At 44.8% G+C, this 12,863-nt stretch overlaps 1 protein-coding gene across 7 annotated transcripts in view; it reads left to right on the forward strand.

Moving 5' to 3' along the window:
- The first annotated feature begins 64 nt into the window (after window positions 1–64).
- Window positions 65–12,863, forward strand: part of SMG6 (SMG6 nonsense mediated mRNA decay factor) — a 235,208-nt gene continuing 222,409 nt past the window's right edge. For 2 of the 7 annotated variants that reach the window (XM_033848080.2, XM_073797406.1), the window contains exons 1-6: window positions 65–229; window positions 2,812–4,546; window positions 5,100–5,292; window positions 5,823–5,933; window positions 9,147–9,253; window positions 9,497–9,575. In XM_033848080.2, the coding sequence (XP_033703971.1) occupies window positions 142–229; window positions 2,812–4,546; window positions 5,100–5,292; window positions 5,823–5,933; window positions 9,147–9,253; window positions 9,497–9,575 (2,313 nt within the window). In that variant the 5' untranslated portion in view covers window positions 65–141. Of the gene's footprint in view, window positions 230–350; window positions 484–2,811; window positions 4,547–5,099; window positions 5,293–5,822; window positions 5,934–9,146; window positions 9,254–9,496; window positions 9,576–12,863 lie in introns of those variants that run through there. The other 5 variants (XR_004523957.2, XM_033848079.2, XM_033848077.2 and 2 more) reach the window with 4 other exon arrangements.

The following is a 12,863-nucleotide window of genomic DNA, read 5'->3' on the forward strand; positions in this document are numbered from 1 at the left end:
CCGTCGTTTGGGGAGGGGGGGCAGGAGGGGGCGGGGAAAAGGGTGGGAGGTGGGTGAGCGCGCGCGCCGCCCGTCCGTCGTGGTTTCCTGGCTGCGCGCGGCGCTGGTGGAGTAGCTGCAGCTGCAGCAGCAGCCGCGAAGATGGCGGAGGGGTTGGAGCGTGTCCGGATCTCCGCGTCGGAGCTGCGAGGGATCCTGGCCACTCTGGCTCCGCAGGCCGGGAGCAGAGGTGAGTCGCGCCGCCCAGCTCCTGGGCTGGGCCTGCCCGCCCCGCCTCCCTCTCCTCCTCTGCCTCCTCCCCGCTTAGTTCGCGGTGCTCCAGAGCCCCCGCCCCTTCCCCCAACAGTGGGGGCGGGGGCCGAGGGCGGTCCCTCCCCGCTCTACCAGCCAGAGAGCCGGTGTGGGGTCGGGATCTGCCGGCTACGGTCCCTCCGGGAGAGCGCAACCCGGGTTCCTTCCTCCGCCCCCTTTCTCACGGCGAAGGTGACTGCTCCCCATTGCCCCAGCCCTCTCACAGGGTTCCCAGCCGTCAGGGGACGCGGAAAGGAGTGGGCTCCGGGGTCTGGTGGAGGGCCCCGGGGTGTATGGTTCCCCGAGGAGTCATTCGCAGGCCTGCCCCGTCGTTTCTTTAGCGTTGGAAGGGGCTGGGAACATCGAGGAGGAAGGTTCAACAGCTTGGGACTTCGTTGCTGAACTTTTTCCCCCCAAGGCAGGCTTCTGAAGGCTGCGCCACCGGAGGGATCCAGGACCTCAGAGAGCTGACTCTACTCTGGTTTGGCTTTGGCATGTGTGGGAGCAGTTTTTATCAGGGAGAATGTTCAACTTGCAAGTTAAAGTGTCCAGCCACACCAGGAAAGCACCAAGGAAGATTCTAGTGTCTCACCTCTCTTTGGTTAGGCAGTGGAGTCGTGTAGAATGGTAGTTATATTCCTGCAGGCTTGTGGCAGAAGTCTGAAATTGGTTTTCATGGGTCATGTGCACTGGATTATTCAGGTTGTTTGCTCCCTCCTCTCTGGAAAGTGGTAGTGGTTCTTCCCACCCCACCCCCCAGCTTGCACAGGCTGCTGAGGGTGAGCTGTTCTGGAGTTAACTGCTTTCCCTTTGTTCGTAGTGGATGAAGCAGTCTTTTAGACTTCAGAAAATACTGAAGCAGTATCTTAAACTTAAGAGTTTTGTGGGTTGTTTATTTTTTGGCGGTACGCGGGCCTCTCACTGCTGTGGCCTCTCCCGTCGCGGAGCACAGGCTCCGGCCACGGCTCACGGGCCCAGCCGCTCCACGGCATGTGGGATCCTCCCGGACCGGGGCACGAACCCGTGTCCCCTGCATCGGCAGGTGGACTCTCAACCACTGCGCCACCAGGGAAGCCCTGTGGGGTTTTGTATTTTTTCCAATTTCCTTACACCCATGGGTGTAAATGCTGGAGCGTGTGATCCCTGTTATGAGCTTGTTTGCATTTGTGTTTATAGAACAGTAGTAGGATTTTCTATAACATTCCATTTTGAGTGTACTCTGTAATCTCACTAATTCCTGTTTCTTCCCTACTGAACAGTTCAGTGGCTATTTACAGTAGACTCTCCCCTTAACAGATAAACGTAACAGGTAAAAAAATTGATGCTTGCTTATCTGTCATTCTGTAAGTTCCTGGAGCCTGGAGAGTGGTTTCTAAAGTCCTGTTCTCTTATTCTTGAGTGCCCCAGTCGTTGGTATTTTGAGAGCGTGTCACAATACTTCCATCATCCTCCAGGGAAAGCTCCTTTATGGAACTTTTTTCTTCTCATATAACATCATCATAGTAGCAGTTAGTCTCAGTATTCTAATGATCACAGTATGAGCAGTATTTCCTTGGAAGGACCCTGCTGGCTGCTGTTAGAGAGTTGGTGAGCATGAGTGGAGTTGAAGAATGTGAAAGGAACTGCTTCCTGTTTGCTTCAACAGGAGGTATGTGATTGGGTGGTTGAAATCCTAAAGAAGAGGATTGTCCTGGCCAAGTTCAGTGACTGGAGTTGCAAATTTTTTCTCCAGAGATGTCCAGAACTGTGGACTGTTATGCATACTCCTCTTCTTCTCTGCCCCCCGCCCACTGCCCCCGACCCCTTAGTATGTTAAAAGGACTCAGCCACACTGGAAAAATGTTAGAGGCAGAAGAAGAGACCAGGATGGAGCTGAGAGCTCTATAGCAGAGAATAGTCCAATGCAGAACTGGTTAGAGATCTTTTATTCTATCAATGATTAGGTAGTTTGGGGTATTGTGGATCCGAATATGATTTGGGTAACAAGAGAATGTAGGTTTTATTCCTTGTTTCCCCAACTCAGGTGTAGGTAGCTCCAACACAGTTAAGTTCTTAGTTTTGCCAGTTGCTGAACAAATATTGTAAACCTAGTAGAATTTCTGTTTCTGCAGAAATTTCCTTCCTTGTCCACCAGTATTAACATATCAATGTGTAATTCTTGCTTGACTTTTTTTTTTTTAATGTTTGTTTATTTTTTGGCTGCATCGGGTCTCAGTTGTGGCATGTGGGGTCTCGTTGCGGCGTGTGGGCTCTTTGTTGCAGTGCGGCGCGGGCTTCTCTCTAGTTGTGGCACGCAGGCTCATTAGTTGTGGCGCGCGGGCCTAGTTGCCCCGTGGCACGTGGAATCTTAGTTCCCTGACCAGGGATCGAACCCATGTCCCCTGCACTGGCAGGTGGATACCTAACCACAGGACCACCAGGGAAGTCCCTCTTGCTTGACTTTTAATGACAATTCCTTTTCCTTTCCTTCCCCTTTATTCTTCTACCTCTTCCTCCCCAACACTCTCTCCAACATCACAGAAAACATGAAGGAGCCCAGGCAGCGCAAAGATAACAGGCGCCCAGATCTTGAAATCTATAAGCCTGGTCTTTCCCGACTAAGGAACAGACCTAAAATCAAGGAACCCTCTGGAGGTCACGAATTTAAGGATGAAATTGTTAATGACAGAGATTCTTCTGCTGTTGGAAGTGGTACACAGCTCATTAAAGATGTCTGCAAAGACAGCCCACAGCAAAATGGTCCTGCAGACCCAGAAAATACTCGGGCACAGGAGTCTTTTCCTAGGACTGTTGGACAAGAGGATCGAAGTCTAAGAATTATCAAGAGAACAAAGAAACCTGACATGCAGATCTATCAGCCTGGAAGGCGTTTGCAGACTGTTACCAAAGAATCGACCAGCAGGGTGGATGAGGAAGAAATCGTCAACCAGGTAGAACAACTGAGAGTAGAGGAAGATGCATGTAGGGGAAATGTGAAAGGGGAGGTTGTGAACAAGCCAGACAAAGAGGAGGCAGAAAAGAGCCTAAGTGGTGACACAATAAGGGCTGCAAAGGGGGAAAAAGGAAAGAGGGTTGAAAAAGGGGAGGGCGTGAAGAAGGTGAATGATGACCCAGCTCAGGGGAAGCCAGGTTCTGTGAAGCGCTACTCCCGCTCAGACAAACGAAGGAACCGCTACCGCACTTGCAGTACCAGCTCAGCGGGTAGCAACAACAGCGCCGAGGGGACTGGCCTGACTGATAATGGAAGTCGCCGCCGCCGCCAAGATCGGACCAAGGAGAGGCCACGACTGAAGAAACAAGTATCTATGTCCTCAACTGACTCCTTGGATGAGGACAGAATTGATGAGTCTGATGGGCCACAGAGGAGCTCAGAAAGGAAGAAACATTTAGAAAGAAGCTGGTCTGGCTGTGGGGAGGGAGAGCAGAAAAGCAATGGTAAAGAAAATCGAGGCACTCTTCGCGTTACTTTCGATGCAGAAACCATGAACAAAGAGTCCCCCATGGTGAGGTCAGCCAGGGAGGATTCGGATAGGTTAAAGTCAGACAAAGGCTCGAGCAGTGTGGGCAAAGGCTCTGAGAAGCAGGAGTCCAAAAACCTGAGACAAGAACTTCGGGGTCGTGGCCGTGGCATTCTGATTCTGCCTGCCCATACCACCCTGTCTGTCAATTCAGCTGGTTCTCCAGAGTCTACGCCTTCGGGACCTCGGCTTTTGTTTGGATCTGGTAGTAAGGGATCTCGGAGTTGGGGCCGAGGAGGCACCACTCGACGATTGTGGGACCCAAACAATCCTGATCAGAAACCTGCTCTGAAGAGCCAGACACCGCAGCTACATTTCTTGGACACTGATGATGAAGTCAGCCCTACCTCTTGGGGTGACTCACGCCAGGCCCAAGCATCTTACTATAAGTTTCAAAACTCAGACAACCCTTATTATTACCCCCGGACACCAGGCCCCGCCTCCCAGTATCCTTACACAGGCTATAGCCCTCTGCAGTACCCGGTGGGCCCTACAAATGGTGTGTACCCAGCGCCTTACTACCCAGGCTACCCAACCCCATCAGGACAGTATGTCTGTAGCCCCCTCCCTGCCAGCACCATGAGTCCTGAGGAGATGGAGCAACACATGAGGAACATGCAGCAACAGGAACTACATCGGCTTCTCCGGGTGGCTGACAACCAAGAACTGCAGCTCAGCAACCTGCTCTCCAGGGACCGCATCAGTCCCGAGGGCCTGGAGAAGATGGCTCAGCTCAGGTATGGTGGGTTCCGTCCTGGCTAGAGGGGAATGGGGATAAGCTGGAGGTGTGCAGGCCCCCGTGGCTGAGGAAGGTAGAAACCTTTTAGGTAAGCTGCCAGGTGTTATCTCCCTTTCACATTGATTTTTGTAAGGGAAGGGGAGTTGGAAAAAACAGAACAGAAAATTTTGTTTCTAGTCCTAGAAATGATTATGTTTCCCACTTTTTCTTTTAAGAAGAAAAAAATCTTTTAAGAGAACATGGAATCTGGATATGGAAAAGGAAAGACTTTCTAAAGTGCCAAGAAATGAACAACATTAACTTGTGGTGAAGATTTTACTTTGGCTGTTAAATTTAGGTGGAGGCATATGGGGAAGAACTACTTTCCTAGACATAACTGTCTTTAGAATGACATTCTGCTGTGCAGAATGGAAACTAGAGTGAGTACTATACCTGGTGGCATTTTGGATTTCCTGCCAAGGAAGGTGTTTGATTTGTAGGAACCTCAGATCTTGGGTCTAGCCTTTCCTGTGGTGTATTTGGAGCTAGAAGCTGCATGTATTTTATTCCAGAGCTGAACTGCTGCAGCTGTATGAGCGCTGTATTCTATTAGATATCGAGTTCTCTGATAATCAGAATGTGGATCAGATCCTGTGGAAGAATGCTTTCTATCAGGTGATTGAGAAGTTCAGGCAGCTTCTCAAGGATCCGAATGTTGAGAACCCAGAACAGATTCGGAACAGACTTTTGGAGCTCTTGGATGAGGTAAACCATCATCTTTATGTCCTCAGAATAAAGACTTCAACATCCTTTAGTTGCGATCGGTTTTTACCACCCAAAATACTATGTTTTATAACAACATTGACAACAAACTGTATGCTCTTTTCTTGGGTTTAGGCCTACCCTATGTCTGTTACTTCCTTGACACCATAACTTACTGACAATTGGAGTTAGTTTTGAGTTTGGAAGCTTTCTGAATGTCTTAGCTGGAGTGTGTGTGTGTGTGTGTGTGTGTGTGTGTGTGTGTGTGTGTGTGTGTGTGTGTGTGTGTGTGTGTGTGTGTGTGTGTGTGTGTGTGTGTGTGTGTGTGTTTTCATATCTTTAAAACCACGGAAAGGCTTATGCTATCAATTTGTCTTGTGCTTAGTTGGTGGCCACTAAATACTGTATATGCCTCCTTTTACATCAGATGGCTGATTATTAACAAAGCTGTGAAAGGGTCACTTGCCCCACTTTCTGGGTAGATTGGATCAGAACAGGCTGATTTGGCTGATTCTTATTTTTTCTCTTTATAGGGTAGTGACTTCTTTGATAGTTTGCTTCAGAAGCTGCAGGTTACTTACAAGTTCAAGCTGGAGGACTACATGGACGGTCTTGCCATTCGCAGCAAGCCATTACGAAAGACAGTAAGCCAGCTTCTTTATCTTAAATTTATTCACTCACTTAGTAAGCATTTATCTGGTGTTAGTTATGTGCTAGGCACTATGCTAGGTGTTGAGTATACAAGAATAAAAAATACAGCCCTGTGGGGGAACAGACCAATTAAACCAACAACTATAACGTGATGTCATGAGTACTACGGCAGTGGCATATATAGAGTGTTGAAGGGGCATGGAAGGAATTGAATCTGCTTTAGACTGGTGGGGGTCAAGGAAGGTTTCTTAGAGACTGTCAAGTTGAGTTTTGAAACATGACTAGGAGTGGAAGGGGCAGTTTTGATACAGGGCACAGTGAGAGACTCATACCTTGCTGGGAACGTATAAGAGGTCAGCGTGCTGTTGTCTGTGATGTGGATTGGGCTGTTGGAGGAGGTAAAGCTGATGAAGTAGGAAGGGATGGATCATAAGCTCTTACATGCCACGCTGAAGAGTTTGGATTTTTTCCTGAAAGCAGTGAGAAGCTATTGATCGATTTTCAACAAATGGATAGCATAGATTTGTTCTTGGAACCAGTCAGTCTGGCAAATGGATGAGTTTGGGCAAGAGTAGAAGTAGAAGTAGGAGGGTCAGGTGTGGGCCTGAACTGAGGTAGAGGTGGTGGAGGTGGAGAAGAGGAGACAGATTGGAAAGATATAAGGGAGTAGAATTGAATTGCTGACTGGTTAGGTGTAAATGATGAGATTGGAGGCCTGAGGAGACCAGATCATCTCCCATTTTGTGCCCTAGGAGAGAGGCTGGGAAGGAAGAGATTAGTTTTGGATCAGCTTAGGTGGAGGAGCTTGAAAATGAACAAATGAATGTTATGGTGTGTCTGGAGCTCAGGAGAAAGAGCTGGGCTGGTGATAGAGATTCAGAAGTCATCAATGTGTAGGTGATAGTTGAAGCAGAAGTTGGAAGCTAGGAAAGCTAGCCAGAGAGCAGGGGGTCAGATATTTAAGGTGGTGGTGGGTAAAATTGTCAAGTGCTGTAAAATCCTCAAATGTTAAGATTACTAAAAACTGTCCATTGGATTGGATGACTTTATCATGAGTTGTATTAGTTGGAGAAGATGGAGACCAGATTGTAGTGAGTGAGAAGTGGGGCAGCAGATATAATGAGAGGGTAACTTAGACTGTTCTTTTAAGGCTCTGAAGGCAAGAAGGGAAGATGGTAGTCAAAAGACATAGTGTCGGGCTTCCCTGGTGGCGCAGTGGTTGAGAGTCCACCTGCCGATGCAGGGGACGCGGGTTCGTGCCCCGGTCTGGGAGGATCCTGCGTGCCGCGGAGTGGCTGGGCCCGTGGGCCATGGCCGCTGAGCCTGTGCATCCGGAGCCTGTGCTCCGCAACGGGAGAGGCCACAACAGTGAGAGGCCCACGTACCGAAAAAAAAAAAAAAGACATAGTGTCAAGAGAAGTTTGTTTCTAAGCTTGGAGAGACTTTAGCGTAATTATATGTTGAGAGGAAAGGGCCAGGGGAGAGGAAGAGGTTGATTCATTAGAGAAAGGAGTGTGATTTATGGAGCAGAGGCTTCCTCTTGCCTTTCTGCTCCTTCTGATGAATTGCCATGCACAGGTTCTATTACTAGTCAGCAAGTATCTGTTGAGTCCCTCCTCCATGCCAGGTGCCATTCTAGGCACACCTAATTCAGTGTGGAACGAGAAAGTCATGTTCCTAGCTCTCAGAGTTTGGAGTTTGATTAGGGGTGAGTACAGGTGTTGCATTGGTAATTGCAGATGCATTGACTTCCGCAGAGGATGTTGTGGGGTGTGGTGTGAAGGGGCTTGGAGGATCATAGAGGCCTGAGGAAGTCACAGTTAAGCTGAGGCTGAAGACCGGAGACCTTGGCCAGGTGAAAGGTGTATCCTCGGCAATAGGAACGGTACACGTGAAGGTCCTGGAGTGGGAAAAGCACCATGTGATAGGGGAACTGAGAACAGCCTAGTCTGAGGCACAGAGAGTGAGAGGGGAAGTGGTGCTGGAGAGGTGAGCAGCAGAGGCTGGACCATCTAGTACTTTATTCTGAGGATGGTGGAGAGCCTTTGGCCGAATTTGTTTTTGTTTTCTTCCCCCCGTTGAGGTAGCAAAGTGGCTGTAGAGTGGAAACATAGCAGTTTCCTTGGTGCTTTACCGGTTAAATACAGAGGATTCTTGGTGTTCATTCATAGGGGGAATGTGTGGAGTAGTCAGAACTCTGAAGGTGTATGACATGTAGTGATGTATAACTTTGCTGAGGCATACTTTTGAGTTATGTGTTAGGAGGCTGATGTGCAGTAGCTACTCAGCTAGTAAATGAGCCTTCCTGTGGGGTCAGTATCTACTACTTTATTCAGTGACATGGTAATTTCTTGTCTGTGGGTGGAGTCGTATTATATCTTATGAAGTGATGTTCCTTAGGAAGGTTTTTTTGGTTGGGTACGTGTCTTGGGATTGTTAAGGGTTTGCTCTTTTGTTTTCTCATTGAGTGACAGATGCCAAGCCCATCAGTGAGGAAACATGTAGTATTACTCAGTCCTGGCACGTTGTAGGTGTTTGCTAAAGGGTAACTTATTGTTTTAGGGAATTATTATTGTCTTGCAAAGGGGATGCAATGCAGTAACACGATACAGTTGTATTAACAGTTTGAGGAGAGAAAGATGATGGCAGGAAAAGAACAGAGTAAACAATTATTTTAATATTTGTATATCACTTTTTTTTTTTTTTGGCCGCACTGCGTGGCTTGTGGAATCTTAGTTCCCCAACTAGGGAACAAACCCAGGCCCACAGCAGTGAAAGCGTCGAGTTCTAACCACTGGAGCTCCAGGGAATTCCCTGTATTTCACTTTATAATTTATGTTTTTACACTTATTCCCTACAGTTTCCCTATGATAGGTATTTTTATATGCCGATGAAGAAAGTGAGTCCCAAAGACTTAGCTGAGATCACACAGCTACTACAAAGAGAGTCAGAATGTTTTCTTCCACTTGACTGGGACTCGAAATAAGAATGACCTCCTCCCTTTTGCACTCTTTCTCAGTAAATTTTGCATCACATTGTTGGCTTTTTTTTCTAGTCAAGGTTAGACTGAAAACTTTTTGCTTTGTTGAGGACGACTGGTGCCTTATTATGAATGCTGCTCTGTTATTTTGACCCCATCCCTGTCCTTTGGGGTTGAAGTTAGAGTTTCTTGGGTATATGCTACTAACTGATTGTTTTTCCTGAAGGTAAAATATGCCTTGATCAGTGCCCAGCGATGTATGATTTGCCAAGGAGATATTGCCAGGTATCGGGAGCAAGCCAATGACACGACAAACTACGGGAAAGCACGCAGGTACTGTTGCCTCTTGTTCATTACTCCTCTTCCCTGTGTGGCTTTAATCCAAGCCCTATTAAGAGCAATGGGCCACCTGAGCTGCCTCCTATATATATGTCCTACAGGTGACCCTATTTGCCTCATGCTTTACCACTCCAAGGTTACAGCTTAATTAGTAAGGGCTATCAGGTGATGAATTGGGAAAGTGTTGATAGAGAACTTTTTTTTTTTTTTTTTTTTTTTACTGTTTTTCTATTACAGCTGGTACCTGAAAGCCCAGCACATTGCTCCCAAGAATGGGCGCCCCTATAACCAGTTGGCTCTGCTGGCAGTGTATACGGTAAGAAATCTTAGATGGGGAAGTATTTTGCAGGCAGTGTGTTAGAAATATGAATTTTGATAGCATCAGCTCCTGGAGCTAGATTTCATCTGAACACTATAACCCAAAGCATATCCCCTTCTGCCTCCCATCCTCAAACTCCTTTTGTTACTGTTACTTTCAGAGGTAAGTTGTCAGGGATCCCTCACTTCAGTTAAATCCACTTTTACTGCACTTAAGTTCCTAGGGGAATGCTTATTCTCCAGCCAAACATCACTCTTTGTTTTTGACCAAGGTTTCTGCTCTGAATCTTGTATTGTTTCCCTTCCCTAGGTTGAACTAGGTTACTCATTTCTGGAAGGAAAATAAGGCTCCCTTTATCTCCCCCCTTTAAAGTCCTCAACTAGTCTGAAGTACATCCTTCCTTCCTTTCCTCAGATCATCCCCTCATTCAACTTAGCTTTTCACCTAAGGAGTCTCCTTAGCAGAAGCACAGTAAGTGCCAAATTGTACCTCTTTAGATCTTACCAAACTCCTCTAAATGTGCCTCTAAAGGTGAGCCTTGGGAGCTGACAGAGCTCCTAGTGCGGAAGCTGACTTCAAGGGAGAGGGGGAGGGGCCACTGGTAAGTACCAAAGGTTTAAGAAGCAGCTAACGTGCTCATTAGCAGGGAGAGTTTTCTTAATGCTGTAAAATTCATTGCCCAAATAAACAGTGTTTGAATTGATATTTTTATTCTACAAAGATTCAAAAATATTCCTAATACTTATTTATGGATGGAAATTGTTGATTAAGTAATGTGGTTTACAGATACACTTCCTGCAGAATCTATTGAATCTTTCTGTCTCTCTGCTTTTTACCTCTGTCCTATTCTCTTTGTGATATGCGTTGAGATTTTTTTTCACCCCTCTTTGTGGCTTTATTTTTCTCTCCCCTTTATTCTTATCCATCTTCTGTTTTCCCTTCTCACTCATTTCTTGTCTCCTTTCCCAGTTTTTCTTCTTTGTAATAATCTAATGAATTGTTTTTTTTCTTGTTAACTAGAAAATATAATTAAAAAAATATTTTCCCCTCAATGGCTTTTAATAAAAATTGTGGTAAAATTCATGTAACAAAATTAACCATTAATTATGGTCCGTACCTAGGAATGGAATTGCTGGGTCATATGGTAATTCTACGTTTAACTTTCTGGGAAGCTGCCAAACTGTTTTTCATCGTGGCTGCACCATTTTACATTTCCACCGGCAGTGTAGGAGAGTTCTAGTTTCTTCATGTTCATGCTAACATTTGTTACTTTTCATTTTTTTGATTATGACCAACCTAGTGGGTATGAAGTGATACCTCATTGTGGGTTTTTTCTTCTTTAATTTTCTTTTTTGGTCAGTTTTAGGTTTACAGAAAATTGAGCAGAAAGTGCAGAGAGTTCCCATATACTTCCACAGCTCTCAGTTTTCCGTATTATGAACATCTTGCATTAGTGTAGTACATTTGTTACAGTTGATGAGCCAGTATAGATACGTTATTATATTACTAAAGTCCATAGCTTACACTAAGGTTCACTTTTACTGTTGCACACTCTGAGTTTGAACAAATGTATAATAACAGGTATCCACCATTATATTATCATGCAGAGTATTTTCACTGCTCTAAACATATCCTGTACTCCAACCTCCACCTCTTTATCCTTCTTCCTTCCCCCAAACCTTTGGCAATCACTGATGTTTTTACTGTCTCTATAGTGTTGTCTTTTCCAGAATGTCATATAGTTGGAACCATACAGTATGTAGTCTTTTCATATTGGCTTCTTTCACTTAGCATTTAGGGTTATTTTTGTGACTTGATAGCTCTTTTCTTTTTATTGTTGAGTAATATTCCATTGTATGGATGTACTACAGTTTATCTATTCCCCTATTGAAGGACATCTTGGTTGTTTCCAAATTTTGACTGTTATTAATAAAAGTGCTATAAACGTTCGTGTGCATGTTTTTGTGTGGACATAAGCTTTCATCTCATTTGGGTAGATACTTAGGAGTGTGATTGCTGGGTTGTGTGGTTAGAGTATATATAGTTTTGGAAGAAACTGTCAAACTGTCGTCCATAGTGGCTGTACCATTTTGCATTCCTACCAGCAGTGGATGAGAGTTCCTATTGCTGTGCATCCTCGTCAGCATTTGGTGTTGTCAGTGTTCTGGATTTTCCTCATTCTAATAGGTGTGCAAAATCCTATTTGTGTTAAACTTGGTTTTAACTTGCAATTCCCTAATGACATACAATGTAAAGCATCTTTTAATATGCTAATTTCCCATCTGTGTATTTTTGGTGATGTGTCTGTTTAGATCTTTTGCCCATTTTTAAATTGGGTGGTTTTCTTATTGAGTCTTAAGAGTTCATTTTATGTTTTGGATACCAGTCCTTTATCAGACATGTGTTTTACAAATATTTTCTCTCAGTCTGTGGCTTTCTTTTCATTTTCTTAGTGTTTTTCACAGAGCAGAAGTTTTTAAGGTTAAGGAAATCTAACTTAGCCAACTTTTTCTTTCATGGATTGTGCTTTTGGTGTCGTATCTAAGAAGGCATGACTAAACCCAGGTTACCTAGATTTCCTCCTGTGTTATCTTCTAGGAGTTGTAGAGTTTTGCATTTTACATGTAAGTCTACGGTACATTTTGAGTTAATTTTTGTGACAGGTGTAAGGTCTGTGTATAGATTCTTTGTTTTGCATGTGGATGTCCAGTTGTTTTCAACACTATTTGTTGAAAAGACTATCCTTTCTCCATTGAATTGTCTTTGTTCCTTTGTCAAAGATCGAGTGACTGTATTTGTGAGGGTCTATTTCTGGGCTCTGTATTCTGTTCCATTGATCTATTTGTCTCTTCTTTGGCCAGTACCACACTGTCTTGATTACGGTAGCTTTATAGCAAATCTTGAAGTCGGGTAGTGTCAGTCTTCCAACTTTTTTTTTCCTTTCTTCCAGCTTTTTTCTTTTCCTTCAATATTGTGTAGGCTATCGTGGATGTTTTGCCTTTCCATACAAACTTTAGAATCAGTTTGTTGACATCTACAGATCTAGTGAGTGTGAAGTGGTATGTCATTGTGGTTTTGATTTGCATTTCCCTAATGACTAATGATACTGAACATCTTTTCATATGCTTATTTGGATGTTTGGAAAAATGTCTATTCAAGTCCTTTACCCATTTTTTTTAAAATTAAGAAAATTTAAAAAAATTTTCTTAATTGTAAAATACACATAAAACCAAATTTGCCATCTTACCCATTTTTTAAAATTTAATTAATTAATTAATTAATTAA

Source organism: Tursiops truncatus, chromosome 20, assembly GCF_011762595.2.
Source record: "Tursiops truncatus isolate mTurTru1 chromosome 20, mTurTru1.mat.Y, whole genome shotgun sequence".
Classification (NCBI taxonomy): Eukaryota; Metazoa; Chordata; class Mammalia; order Artiodactyla; family Delphinidae; genus Tursiops; species Tursiops truncatus.